The 15280-nt window shown below is 45.5% G+C and overlaps 2 protein-coding genes across 2 annotated transcripts in view; both read left to right on the top strand.

Annotated features, from left to right (window-relative positions):
• Window positions 1-10443, top strand: part of LOC146075946 (uncharacterized) — an 83237-nt gene extending 72794 nt beyond the window's left edge. Inside the window, exon 7 of the mRNA XM_083185655.1 lies at window positions 78-10443. Within this exon, the coding sequence (XP_083041781.1) occupies window positions 78-1210 (1133 nt within the window). The 3' untranslated portion in view covers window positions 1211-10443. The remainder of the gene's footprint in view (window positions 1-77) is intronic.
• LOC146075945 (uncharacterized) overlaps window positions 1-15280 on the top strand; it is a 230165-nt gene that overhangs the window by 10501 nt on the left and 204384 nt on the right. The window lies entirely within an intron of this gene.

Consider the following 15280-nt stretch of genomic DNA (forward strand, 5'->3'; position numbering starts at 1 on the left):
GAGTCACACAGGAGAGAAACCACATGTGTGCTCTGAGTGTGACAAAGGCTTTACATATGAATCACATCTTCTCAGACATCAGAGGAGTCACACAGGAGAGAAGCCATATAAATGTTCTGAATGCAGCAAATGTTTTGCCCGGAAGTCACACCTTGTCCTACATCAGAGGAGTCACACAGGAGAGAAGCCATATAAATGTTCTGAATGCAGTAAATGTTTTTCTGATAAGTCACAGCTTGTTGTACATCAGAGGAGTCACACCGGAGAGAAACCATATAAATGTTCTGAATGCAGCAAATGTTTTTCCCAGAAGTCACAGCTTGTTACACATTACAGGAGTCACACAGGAGAGAAGCCATATAAATGTTCTGAATGCAGAAAATGTTTTTCTCAGAAGTGGCATCTTGTCACACATCAGAGGATTCACACAGGAGAGAAGCCATATAAATGTTCTGAATGCAGCAAATCTTTTTCCCAGAAGTCAGATCTTGTCCAACATCAGAGGAGTCACACAGGAGAGAAACCATATAAATGTTCTGAATGCAGCAAATCTTTTTCCCAGAAGTCACATCTTGTTGTACATCAGAGGAGTCACTCAGGAGAGAAACCATATAAATGTTCTGAATGCAGCAAATCTTTTTCCCATAAGTCACATCTTGTTGTACATCAGAGGAGTCACACAGGAGAGAAGCCATATAAATGTTCAGAATGCAGCAAATGTTTTTCCCGGAAGTCACTTCTTGTCCGACATCAGAGGAGTCACACAGGAGAGAAGCCATATACATGTTCTGAATGCAGCAAATGTTTTTCCCGGAACTCACATCTTGTCCTACATCAGAGGAGTCACACAGGAGAGAAGCCATATAAATGTTTTGAATGCAGCAAATGTTTTTCCCGGAACTCACATCTTGTCCTACATCAGAGGAGTCACACAGGAGAGAAGCCATATAAATGTTCTGAATGCAGCAAATGTTTTTCCCGGAAGTCACATCTTGTCCTACATCAGAGGAGTCACACAGGAGAGAAGCCATATAAATGTTCTGAATGCATCAAATGTTTTTCCCAGAAGTCACAGCTTGTCCTACATCAGAGGAGTCACACAGGAGAGAAGCCATATAAATGTTCTGAATGCAGCAAATGTTTTTCCCGGAAGTCACATCTTGCCCAACATCAGAGGAGTCACACAGGAGAGAAACTAAAATTGCTATGAATGCAGGTAGTGTTACTAGAAAGACAATACTGATCACTGGACTTGCTGTGAGGGCCAGAATGCAGCGGTTTTCATAAGTAAAGGAACATGTATTACCACAATATGCATTCAAGGGATACAGTTTTTAAGTGTGACAAGTGTTTTCTAAAATCAGTCCTGTAAAAGACAGGAGCGGTCTGACAAATGGAGTTGAGAGCACTTTCTTCCTGGGACAGTCTCTCTGGTATGAACTAGGGGCCGCATTTATCAACTAATATTTGCGGCTAAATCCCCGAAAACACCCGTTTTCGGGGGTTAACCGCAAATATTAAGTATCCCCCTAATGTATCACAGGGGATATCCGATCCCTGCTGCGATCCCTCTGCAGGGCCGCATCCCCCATAGGTTTCTATGGGGGATGCGAAACTGCCTAATGTATCAACATTGGGCAGCCCGGCTTCGCACCCCTGGGCTATCGCCATTCTGATATGGCGATAGCCCAGTGTAGCCTATGGCTACATATCGCACTGCCCGAGCGGCAGTGCGGTCAGCGGGGGGGGGGGTCAGTGCGAAAACGCGCATGCGCAGACCCCAGGCATCGCAGGGACAGGCTCCTTTCGGAGCCCCGTCCCTGCTCACAGCAGGTGATACATTGGGGCGAAATGATCGCATTGGGTTGTAATATTCCGCCCAGATCGCATTGTAAATTCGATCAATGATAAATGGGGGCCTAGAGCTGCAGTATAAAAACAGACAGTGGTTCTGGGGCTACTGGAGGTAATGTGGTAACTGAGTTTTAAAATTTACAGCTGTTCTGCTGATGCCGGTACTGAGCTCTGTAATATACAGCTGTTCTGCTGATGCTGGTATTGAGCTCTGTAATATACAGCTGTACTGCTGGTGCTGGTACTGAGCTCTGTAATATACAGCTGTTCTGCTGGTGCTGGTACTGAGCTCTGTAATATACAGCTGTTCTGCTGGTGCTGGTACTGAGCTCTGTAATATACAGCTGTACTGCTGGTGCCGGTACTGAGCTCTGTAATATACAGCTGTTCTGCTGGTGCCGGTACTGAGCTCTGTAATATACAGCTGTTCTGCTGGTGCTGGTACTGAGCTCTGTAATATACAGCTGTTCTGCTGGTGCCGGTACTGAGCTCTGTAATATACAGCTGTTATACTGGTGCCGGTACTGAGCTCTGTAATATACAGCTGTTCTGCTGGTGCTGGTACTGAGCTCTGTCATATACAGCTGTTCTGCTGGTGCTGGTACTGAGCTCAGTAATATACAGCTGTTCTACTGGTGCCATTACTGAGCTCTGTAGCATACAGCTGTTCTGCAGGGGATAGTAGAAATAAAAGCGGACTATCCAGTAGAGAATTCTCAGAGCTCCTCTCAGTATTGGGGTTTTATTTCTGACTGGCAGACATAGGAGTCCTGGATTACAGGTAGGGGAGTGACAGACTTTGCAGGCCCCTTAGCAAAATCTCATCTGACCGCCAAATTGTGGTCATTACAATGCTGCTTACTGGCAGAAGAGAAAGAGGGCACAGGAGGGGAGAGAGGAGCGAGTTAGAAAGGGAGAGAGGGGTTTTATGGAATAGGAATGGGTTTTTGTTCCCAGAGACGGTTCTCCAAGCACCGGGTCTACCGATTGCCACACCGTGCCCTGGACTGACGTACTAGGGGCAAGCCCATCACCAAGGTAAGCTGCTGGTCTGACCCCATCCGCGAGGTGAATGGAGGCCACACACAGGCATCCATTCACCTCCTCCCTGCCTCCACTGCTGTCTCCAGAGTACAGCAGCGGAGGCTGTCTGTGCCGCCCCCCCCCCCCTGTCCGTCCGTCCAACGCTGCGTTCTGGAGGTTCTCCTTTCCCCATTGATGTAAATGGGAGCCAGGTTTGACCCGGCGTACCAGTTTAACCTGCCCTTTACCCAGGTTCTGTCCATGTTCAACCCAGGTCAGGACCTGGGTAGTAGTCCCATGTAAAGGGACACGGGTTGACCCATTTACACTGCTGCTGACCAGGATTTTTGCGGCGGTGTAAAAGGGGTATAACACAGTGTCAGGGAGATAAAGAGGAGCAAGAAAGACCTTGAAGGGAATTAGCAGAAGAGTCTATATACAACACAGAGGCAGAGATGGACAGATGGGGGAGGAGGTGGCTGGACAGTGCATGGGTGGATAGACAGACAGAGCACCATATGGGGGCATAGATGAATATCGGCAGCATTGATGGACGGAGCACCCTATTGGGGCATAGACCATGAACTAGATGGGGTATAGATAGATGGACAGACAGAGCACCATATGGGGGGATAGATAGATATCGGAAGCATTGATGGATGGAACACCCTATTGGGGCATAGACCATGAACTAGATGGGGTATAGATAGATGGACAGACAGAGCACCATATGGGGGGATAGATAGATATCGGAAGCATTGATGGATGGAGTCCCCTATTGGGGCATAGATAGTGAACTAGATGAGTGTATACATAGATGGATGGGAGAGAACACCATATAGGGGAATTTTTTTTTTTAAATTGCGTCTTTATTTATATAGAAATTTTTAAATTTTTTTAGACAAAGACAATATACAGAAATACATAATATTACATAAAAAAAAAAACAATACAAATACGATACATCTAGCAGTTAACCATTCATAAAGAAAAATATTAGTAGCTTACTTTGGTGATATCAGATCAGCAAAATTGAAAAAAATATGCATATTTTAGCAACCCGGCGGGTGTGTTTATTCATAAGACAAAAAGAATAGTGTTTAGTGAATTAAATTATTACTTACACCAATATAGATATTGGGGTAGAAAAATTAAAAACCCCTAGAAATAGTTCTACACTTATAAATATACTGTGCATACAGATTATAGAAAAGAAGAAAAAAAAAAAATAATATATAAGAAAAAAATATAAAAATTTCAAACATAAAAAATTCTTGGTGCAATGATACTGTGCTACGACATTAGCTTAATTAGCCACCGTGCCTTACCCTCCCTCCTCCCTCTCCCCCCCTCCTTTTCAAATAAAGTGTGATATATTAAACTGCTTGGAAATACTGTGATTCGTGCCAATAGTGCCATATAGAGTCAAAATAAACAATGCGACCCCTTGAAGCATATACATATCTTTCATAAAAATAGGTACTATTAACCAGTTTGATCCATTCTCCACATTCAGGACCATTTTTTGCCATCCAATGGTGGGCAATAACTACTTTGGCCAATGCTGCTAGGTTTCTAGCGAGTATTTTAGCTTCTGGAGCTAAGGTATTCCCCTTCCAGATACCCAGGATCAAATTTAACCCTTTCTGATCTGGAACCGGTATACCTATGTTATCAAGTATGTCTATTACATTGGACCAAAACTTACAGAGCATTTTACACTCCCATAGCAGATGCCAAAAAGAGCCAGATGGAGCGGCACATTTGGGGCACAATTCAGATCTACATGAGTCAAATTTCTTTAGTCTACTCGGGGTTAAATAGCACCTATGTAAGATATTAAACTGAATAAATTGTGTACGGATAGAATTTGTAGTAGACATGGGCATAGCAATTGCCTTACTCCAATCAGATTGGGATAAGCTAGGAATATCTGTGCCCCATTTTTCCCTCAGGTCTCCTAAAGATTCCTCCTCACCACAGCCAATCAAATATTTATGAATCTTAGAGAGTCGTTTTCCTGGGCCTAACCCTTTCAAGAATATTTTTAATGGAGACTCTATTGGAGAAAAAGATCTCATATTAAATTCCTCCGCCAGTGCCGATCTAAGCTGTAGATACCAGTAAAAACCGGAACGGGGGATACCAAATTCTCTTTGTAAAGCATCAAAGGGTTTAAATATGCCCTCCTGAAACATATGACCGATATTTATTAACCCATACCTAACCCACGGGGAACCCCCTTGAATATCAATTAGTCTTTTTACTGAACATATCAAGAACAAGGCCGTTTCGGGATCGGTATCATTATAGTGAGTCAAACCCTTTAACTCCCTCCAAACCTTAGCGGCCTGGACCAGCACTGGCGGATAATCTCCAGCATTTTTTTTATTTAATAGAAACTGTAAGGGAGTAAATCCATCTGTACTCAAAGACACCAGCTTATTCGTTTCTTTATAGGTCTCATTATCTTTCACCCAGTCACACAGATGAACTGCCTGGGCAGCCAGGTAATACTTTTTAAAGTCTGGACAGGAAAGACCACCCTTTTTACAGCTCCTACAAAGTGTCGCTAATTTAACTCTAGGGCGTTTATTAGCCCAAATAAAGGATATTATAATGCTATTTAGTTTTCTGAAAAAATGATCATTAATGTGCATGGGGGATTGTTGAAATAAATATAACAATTTTGGCAGGATAGCCATTTTTACAAGATTTATTCTCCCGACAGGTGAAAGAGGAAATTTCAACCAGTTTTTGCATTTAGTGATTATCTGATCCAGTACTGGTATAAGATTAAGCTCAACAAAGGCATTCGGGACAGCCGAGACTATAACGCCTAAATATTTAAATTTATCCACCTTAGGTATTACTATGTCATTTATTGGTAGCTCCGGGGGGCCCAAATTGGTAATTATTTGTGACTTCTCCCAATTAACTGTAAGTCCTGAAAAGGTACCAAAATCTTTAATTGTGCGTAGGGACACCTCCAGAGTCTCCCTTGGATTCCCTAGAGCCACCAACAAATCATCTGCATAAAGAGAAATAAAATTTTCAAAAAGTAATTGACCTGACCTGAAGCTCCGGATTCTAGCACGTAATAAACATGCCAGAGGTTCCATGGCAATCGCAAAAATCATCGGTGAAAGTGGGCAACCCTGACGGGTACCACGAAATAAGGAAAAAGGCTCAGAAAAACAACCATTTATTCGCACTCTAGCTAAGGGACCGTTATAAAGGGCCTTTAAGCTCCTAATAAAGACAGAGCCAAAGCCCATCTCTTGAAGGGTGACCCAAATGTAATTCCATTCCAAACAATCAAAGGCTTTATTCATATCGAATGAGGCTACAGCATATTCTGAGCCATTTAAAACAGACCCCTGCAAGAAAGAAAAAATCCTGCGAATATTTATAAGGGAAGATTTACCCCTCATGAAGCCCGTTTGATCAGGGTTCACTACTTCGTGAATTACCTTAGATAGTCTATTAGATAAGACCTTTGCAAAGATTTTTATGTCTGTTTGTAGTAGTGAAATAGGTCTATAGGATTCAACCTTTTTAGGGTCTTTCCCTGGTTTTACCATTACAGCAATGGTGGCTTCTCTCATAGAAAAATGGATCTCCCCCCTAACCGTCATCTCCTGGAAAAGTTGGGTAAGGTATGGGGCCAGTACTACGCAGTATCGCTGGTACACTTCTCCCGGTAAGCCATCAAGGCCCGGAGCCTTACCACGAGGGAGGGCTGTGATAGCGTTTACAACCTCTCCGACATTTATCGAGGCGTCCATACTAGCAGATGACTCGGGAGATAGTTTAAGAGGCGCACTTGCCCGTATATACTGACGCAGCTCTATCTCCGTGACACTCACTTTGGTGGAATATAGCTCCTTAAAGAAGCCCTTGAACTCCTCCATAACTGCCGGAGTAGAGGAAACAGTCTCACCAGATTTAGTATTTATCGTGGGGATAGACCTCGAGGGGGTATCCTGTTTTAATAGATAGGCCATGATTTTCCCGGCTCTATCACCTTGTGTATAATATAGATTCGACCTAACACGGTCCCTACGCCCCTGAACCTCGTACATGTATACTGTCCAGTCAGCTTTTATCTTGTTCCACTCCTGTAAATCTTGATCACTACCTGAGGCTAAAAATTTCATTTCTTGTAGTTTAACGAGTCCCTCTAATTCTAGACATTTTTTCCGATGTTGAACTTTCTGATAACTAATTTTTTTAATGAATATTCCTCGCAGATAGGCCTTTGCAGCGTCCCAGATTCTAAAGATGGAGTATGTTTCTGATTGAAGATTTTCGAGGAAAAATTGTTTTAACTCATGCTCCAACTCTACATGATTCATTTGCTCAAGCCAAAAAGGTTGGAGTTTCCAAAACCTCGGACCTAAAGGGGTGTTTAATCCTAACCGCATGAGCAGGGGGGAGTGATCTGAAATCCCCCTAGGTTTATATTCAATAGAAGCTGTCAAATTCAAAATGTTATCAGTAGCCAAAATCATATCTATTCTGGAGAAAGCATTGTAACCGGGAGAGTAACATGAGAATTGCTTCACGTTAGGATTACAATTTCTCCAGATATCATGCCATCCCAGAGACTCTATAAAATTAGAAAATTTCTTAGCTTGACTGGCGTTACATGTACCCCGCGCATTACATCTATCAAGGTCGGGTGACACTATCTGATTAAAATCCCCCAGGCAGATTACCTGGGCGTCATCATGTTCTGCCGCAAATAACGCGGCCTTCTTTAAGACCTCGAAAGAGAATGGAGGGGGGACATATATCGCCAGAATGCATAACCTAAAATTATCGATAGTACAATAAACAAACGTGTAGTTTCCATTAGGGTCTATAGTAGTAGAAAAACATTCAAAATTGACAGTTTTTTTAACCAGTATTGACACCCCTCTAGAGAGGTTCGTAAATGTAGAGTGAAAACTATAACCTATCCATGGTCTTTTAAGCGTATCTATGCGATGCTTAGTGAGATGGGTTTCTTGTAAACAAACAATATCAGCACCCCATTTTTTACACTGATTCAGCACTATAGATCTCTTCAGCTTATTATTTAGTCCCCTAGTATTCCATGTCACAAAGGTAACCATATTTTAAGAAGAGAAAAGGGATTTTTACACTTTCCTATCCTGACCACCAAATCTGTACATAATACTGCTAGAATCCAAGAACAAGACTGACAAACATACATAAAACACGGACCCCCATCCCCCCTCCCCCACCCTGCATGACGACACCCCGTCGGCACACCTACCCCCATAACAACGTAAACCCTGGCTCTAATAAATCCTTGAGCTATCCATACGTGGCCGGCTCCCCAGCCAAAGGTTTTAAGGACTCAAATACATACAAATTTTATATTTAACTGATCCCCCTTTCACGTTAACCCCCTTCACCATGAACTCAACCTTATTTTAATGCAGCTAATTGAAGAGGGCCTGGAAATGTAATGTCCAACCACCTAGCTGCTTCTTCAGGAGAAAAGAAAAATTGAACAGCTCCATCCACGTCAACCCTTAATTTTGCAGGATATAACATTGCATATTTCAATTTAAGATGCCTAAGCTTTACTTTAATGTCTCGATATTTAGCTCTTGCCCGCTGAGTCTCTATAGGAAAATCTGGGAAGACCGCGATCCTCGCTCCATTGTAGGATAGATTTTTTTTTTCACGGGCTAAGCGTAAAATGGTAACTCGATCTTGATAATGAAAGATCTTTGCAATGATCGTGCGAGGAGGGGTCCCAGGAGGAGGGGGACGTGCTGGGACACGATGGGCCCTCTCGATTGAGAAATAGGGACTGAGGGAGTCTTTCCCTAATGCATTCAAAAGCCAATTATACAAAAAGTGTTCCGGGGAGTCTCCCTCTATCCTCTCCTCAAACCCCACGAAACGAATGTTATTCCTCCGCATTCTGGCTTCAATATCTGTAATTTTTGCCCGCATATCAGCGGCTTCACCCGTTAAAGCTTTAACTTGGGCTTTTAGAGGGTTAACCTCATCCTCCACTAGCGATATACGTGTCTCCATCTCAGTCAAACGATCACGTATGGATTGTACATCATTTCTGAGAATTGAGGTGTCAGCTTGTACTTTATTGATTTGATCTGTTAAGTGTGATTCACATTTACTCACTGCTTCCAGCACTTGTGATAGAGTTACCTCCGGAGTGTCATTTACTGGAGGCGGCTTTGCTGGTGAGGCTTGGGGGGTATCTGTGAGGGAAGTATTAGCTGTCAGCGAGCTATTAACAGATTGTGGCTGTGACTGAGGTCTAGCATACTTTGCCAGACGTGCAGCGGCCGAATTCTGGCCCGTTTTCCCCATGGCTGTATTTGGTATCAGGCCTGTGCCTCTACGTCAATTCACAACACGTTGGAGTTCTCTTGCTGATGTCTATCAAATATATCAGAGGATGTCCCAAAATGAGCCAATTTCCAGCAATGCGTATACTGAAGAAAGTTAATCGTATAACTAACAGGCACTCCGCACAGCAAGATAATACCTCTTTTCCAGCTTATCCTCGGGTGTAACCACGACTCTTCCGCTCCAGGTTTCCCCTCTGCTTACCAGGATGATAGCTGTAGTCTTACGGAACCGGGCTGTGTGGACGTTTGAGGCGTCTCAGCGGTGAGCTGGAGCGCCTCAGTCGTCTGCTTGAGACTCCGGACTCCTTCCCCTGTTATGCTCTCCGAGCGGGAGAAGGGAGCTGTTAGACTGAGCGGCGAGGTGCCTGGTGACTGCTGTCATCCCCGACGTGGGGCCGCGGCATCAGACGGTATCCACCGGCAGCAGGCGGCTTCAGGAGGCTCAGGCGGCTTCAGGCGCGAGTCAGGAGGACGCTAGCATGTCCACCTCCGCTGGGGAGCCAGGCCGTGACGGGCTTACGTCACGTCACGTCCACGTCGCCATAGCTCCGCCCTCCCCCCCATATAGGGGAATTAGTACTAGTTCACCACTGATTGCAGGAACCCTGTACGCAGCCTTGTACCACCCTACAGATCTCCTCTGGTCTCTCTCCTTTCCCTCATGCCTCTATGTTGCTTCCTTACCTCACTCTCTCTGAATACTATGTACTACCTGTATCACATAGTAACCAATCATTATTACATGTGTTCGGTTGCTGACACTAGACTGCTAATAGCAGATATCTGGTTGCTATGGGTTACAGCACCTCCTTCCTTTTCACATGTTATTAACCAGGTCTGATGGAGATCACATTGTGTAATAGGCTAATACTAACATCCTCCATAATAAATAGCAGCCCAGTAACAGTATACACGTTACTATGACACAGTATATAGTGATATAACCTGCATGTAGACTGAAGGACGATGATCTAACAATATCTGTAATAACCATGTATATTACTAGTAGCTGTCCCCAGAACAGGGGATTAAAAGCTGATCTGGATAAATGGGATTCTGTTACCGATTGTATAACTATAGACTTTGTTTCTCTATAATACTTTGTACATTCTTCTACATGTTACAGATAGTTAGGTGGTCCTGTAATGATGACCATCTGCTAACCTATAATAACAACCTAAATAAACTAATGATCCTTCAGCAAATGGAGTACTGTTGTCTTTATTACTGGTGCTGACATATAAACACAGCGACCACCTGCCAATCCGGGATTGATGTGGTTTTTCAGTAGACAAGGAAACTTTTTGATGAACGCGAGTCAGAATTACTTGGTGAGTCCTAATCTAAAGGGCCCTACTCATGGAGAGATTTGTGCCAGAGATTTATCGTGGAAGATTCAGCATGGGAGATTTCAAATCTCTCACAGAAAGTGTTTAGGAGAATAAAAAAAGTATTCAAATTAAAAAGATAGGTTGGAATAAACCTGGGGGAGTATCATCTTCTTAGTGGCGTAACTTGAATTTTTTCACCCCCCGGCCAAAAAATGATCTGGCACCATCCTATAAACACACACACATTAATTATAACAATTTTTGGTACTTATGAGTTATCCGGGCGCCCGATTTTTTGATTGTATGCCTTAAGTTAAGGCATACAATCAGATGCGATACGATATCGCATCGCATGCGACCATCCGATGCGATGACCCGATTTTTCCATAGGAATCAATGTTAAAATGGACTGAGTCCATTTTAACATGGAATTCAATGGGAAAAGGGGTCCTTTTCATACCCCTACTATCCAAGTGGGCATGGAGTTGGATATAAACCTGTGGCGAGCGTAGCGAGCCACCGAGCCCGAAGCGTGGCGAGCGTAGCGAGCCCCGCGAGGGGACATAGAATACCGTCCCCTCGCGGGGCTCGCTTCGCTCTCCACGCTTCGGGCTCGGTGGCTCGCTACGCTCGCCACAGGTTTATATCCAACTCCATTCCCACTTGGATAGTAGGGGTATGAAAAGGACCCCTTTTTCCCATTGAATTCCATGTTAAAATGGACTCAGTCCATTTTAACATTGATTCCTATGGAAAAATCGGGTCATCGCATCGCATCCGATGGTCGCATGCGATGCGATGCGATGTGCCCGATCCGACCCGATTTAGAAATCGGGTGCCCGGATAACTCATAAGTACCCAATTTTTTACCTACATGCTCAATACCAGGGGTAACATGCTCCTTGTAATACTCAGGCTACAGAGGAAGGGAGGTAGTACATGAGCAGCTCCAACTGTACCTGCCCGCCACAAGGTAGCGCTCACTTTGGTTAGGGCAATAAACAGTGCCAGTGGCGTAAGTTCATTCCAGTTGCCCAGAGGCAAGATAAATATTGGTGCCCCCCCCCCCCAAATCTCAGTCAGTAAGGTGTCTGTCTACAGTAAAACAGGTCATGGATTCTAATACAGTATGTGACCAGTGTCTCCTCTAAGCTGTGCGTGCACACACAACTTGACGAGCGTGCGCACAGACATTACAACAGAGCGCACAAAGCAGCAGTGGTCCCTTTTTGCAGTTGTGGACTCAATTAATGTGTGTTTCACCCATTAACTACATCGTGTGCTGTGTTTTGAATGTTTAAATGCTTAGTATCATTTTGAAGTAAAGTTAACACAAATACTGAACGTCATTTTCCAGTTATATATGTGACGCACAAAAATTTTAATTTCCTCCCGAAGTTGCACAGCCAAAATCTTTATCCGCACACAGCCTTCGTACAATTTGAGTGAACATTGGGTGTGACACTTGCAAAAATTATGTTAGGCAGGGGAGTCAGCCACAGAAGCGATATTGATGACTTTCAATGAACTGATTCAAACAGGCAGGGGAGGAGAGGTGCCCCCTTGGGAGCAGGAGCCCGGTGGCAGATGACCCCATTGCCTCCCAGAGTTACGCCTCTGCACGGTGCCTATTGGCTGCTGAGCATAGTTTTAACTAATAGGAGTGCTACCTTGTGGCATGAGCCTCATTACACATAACGCCACATCCCTGCTGTTTTCTCATTTCTCTGAGTCTTGGCCAACTGGGTGTTGGCTGGGAGTTTTCTCAGAAAAACTAAGCAGCTCCACGCAAGGCTCTGTGGGTTAGCTGGGACAGCTGCTGCTCAGATGATGTCTCTCCTTCTGGGCCTGATTAAAGCTGCGGCAAAGGAAGCAGGGGAAGTGCAGAAGTTGCAGAGGCAAAGATGCCCGGATAGGCTGCTACAGGAGAAGTAGTAGAGTCTGCGCTCGGTGGACACACAGTGCAGTGTCTGTGACCTAATGGTCCTGTGAGAGGTGGCCGCCCCGCGAAGATGGGCAGTGCTGCAGCTGCCTTCTGCACCCAGAACTGAATCAATCCCATTGCAGTGGGCAGCTTGGGGAGGGGGAGTTTGGCGGAGTCCTGAGGCAGGGTGCTGCGGCTATAGTGCATATGCACTGTGGGCAAGGCACCGTCAGCACTCTGATAGTTATGGTCCTGGCTGCAAGGGTACAGCTGCATGCTCCTTATCCCTAGAAGCCCCCCTCTAAGCATATTAGCAGCAGTACTTCTAAGCTGGATTAGCATTAGGCCGGTCTCACACACTCCGGCTCCTGCCGGACGGTGAAATCCCGCACGGCCCGGGAGCCGTGCCGCACACATTAGTTGTGAATGGACACTATTGTGTCCATTCACACGGGACGGCCACGGCCCGGCCGCACGCCTGCAGCCGGATCCCACCACTGGAAGGGACGGCTGCCGGGCTGTGGCCATCCCCTCCATGATAAACTACTGTGTGGTGCACGGCTCCCTGGCCGTATGGGCTTTCGCCGCCCGGCAGGAGCCGGAGCGTGTGAAATAGCCCTTAGTGTCGGAAATCAGCTCCTTCTTGTGTTGGGGGAGGAGCTTATCTATGCATTATGTCTTCATTGTACATTGAGCTGTGGAAAGGCTGCTGTCTGCACCCATCGGCCAGCCTGCAACCAACACATGCTGGGTACTGCAGCACAACCCCCTCCCTACCTACATTCCTCTTAAGCCCCTCCCCACACAGGGCTTCTTCTCTAGCTAGAATAAGGACAAAGCAACTACACCCTGACAGCCAGGAGGCAGGCAGAGGATCCTTCCCAGCTGTCAGGTGTATGCACATGGCGGGTTATTCTGATTCACTCGGAAAGGCACAATGACTCTCTAATGAACAAAACCATGTGCACTGCAGGTGGGGCTGATGTAACATGTGCAGAGATAATTAGATTTGGGTGTTTTATTGTTTCTGTGCAAGGTCAATACTGGCTGCTTTATTTCACCTTCATTCAGGATGGGGTACTGAGGTCTTATAACCTTGGGGATTAGAGGGTATCCGATAGGAGACAGGCACATAACATTTTCTTCAAATTTTCTTCTGGCCCTGAGGAAGCTGAAATCTGCGAAGCGCGTGCCGGCTAGCGGTGCGCAGGCAGACCTTTGTAGTTTTGTTTATTTTCATACTAATGTTGAAATAATTCTGAACCTGTGCGCTATCGCTCTAGCCCTTATAAGGGCTTTATATTGTTAATAGCTAGGTCCCTTTGGAGGCGACTCCATAGGACTAGCTGAGGTAGCCAGGTCCCCCTGGAGGCGACTCCATAGGACTGGCACAGTGGACCTACCCGGAGGCACACCAGAACAAGCACGTAGACTCCATCTTTAGGCAAAACTATAGCCAAATGGGAGCATTAAGTGCAATCTGACAGAGTGCGCTCATAAGGGGCACCCGGCAATCAGGGACGGTGGTCACGGAATATATTGTGACCTAACCTCCATTAGCCGTGGCACTGCATTCCACTGCCTCCTAGGTTACCAATTAACTAGTATTGAGCACACAATAAAGAGGTTATTTAACCCTCCGGTGCCAAGATACCAGTAAGTGGCCCGCACAGGTTATCCCCTGCACGGACCACCAGCACATGGTTCTCAACAAATACAGTACACAAATCATACTACACTACAATAGTCTGCCTGCCACCTTAGTTTTAAGAGTGTTGTATCCCACCCCTGTCTGTTATTGTATTTTGTTTTTTATCTCGCAGTTCTTAAAATGTATTAATAAAAGTTAGATTTTATTTCTATTCATAATCGGTGCACCGACACAGGACATCCTTTTCTTCTTGTATTTTCTATTTTGTCTCAAACCCATGTCCGAGGTAGCCGATTGGTCTTGTACATTGAAATAAAGGGGGTCCTCTCTATCATTGTGTCTTGTGCGACCCACAAACAAACCCTCTGTATCCCAACATTTTCTTCAACCAGGGTGTGCTGGCTCCTCCCCTCTACATCCCCTTACTAGCCAGTTTTAGAAAATGTGCCCTCAGGAGAGGATGCACACTCCTGGAGCTCTGAGAGTTTTTCTTCAATTTATTTTAGTTTATTATTTTCGGGTTGCTGTTTGGGCTTAACAGCTTCCCTGCGACGAGGGAAGCCGGGGTAGGGACTGCTGCAGGCCTTTCAAGGAACCGAGCTGATCCCTGCTGCAGGTCCACCAACCTGAGAGGGTGCTGTTACCGCGGGCATTGCGCTGCAGCGAGCACACCCCCAGCTGCCGCACACCCCTGGCTCAGCCTGAAAACGTCGGTGGTGAGTGTTAACCGGGTCCCCTCAGTGGGGATGCCGGTTTTGCGTGCGGCATAATGGCGATGGCGGCGCGATGGCCCTGCACAGGGATCGCGCGCAGATGTTTTAACACTGCAGCCACGCCGACACTGGATGCCAGGCATTGCCACTGGACCACCAGGGCATATACCGCTATGTGGGTCAATCCTTTTTAAAGGGTTACCAGGCGCCAGTATAAATATTAGTATAGCCCAGACGCCATTACAAGGGGCGGGGCTTAGCTCAGAGCGGGACCTGAGCGCGCCTGTACACTGCTTCCTGCTTCTTCTCATGCTGTTGGCGCCATTACAGCAGAGCGGAGATCACTCCTCAGTGCAGCCTTGAAGGGAGAGAGATCGGTCAGCAGA

This window comes from Crinia signifera, chromosome 4 (genome assembly GCF_055691185.1).
Source record: "Crinia signifera chromosome 4, ASM5569118v1, whole genome shotgun sequence".
NCBI lineage: Eukaryota > Metazoa > Chordata > Amphibia > Anura > Myobatrachidae > Crinia > Crinia signifera.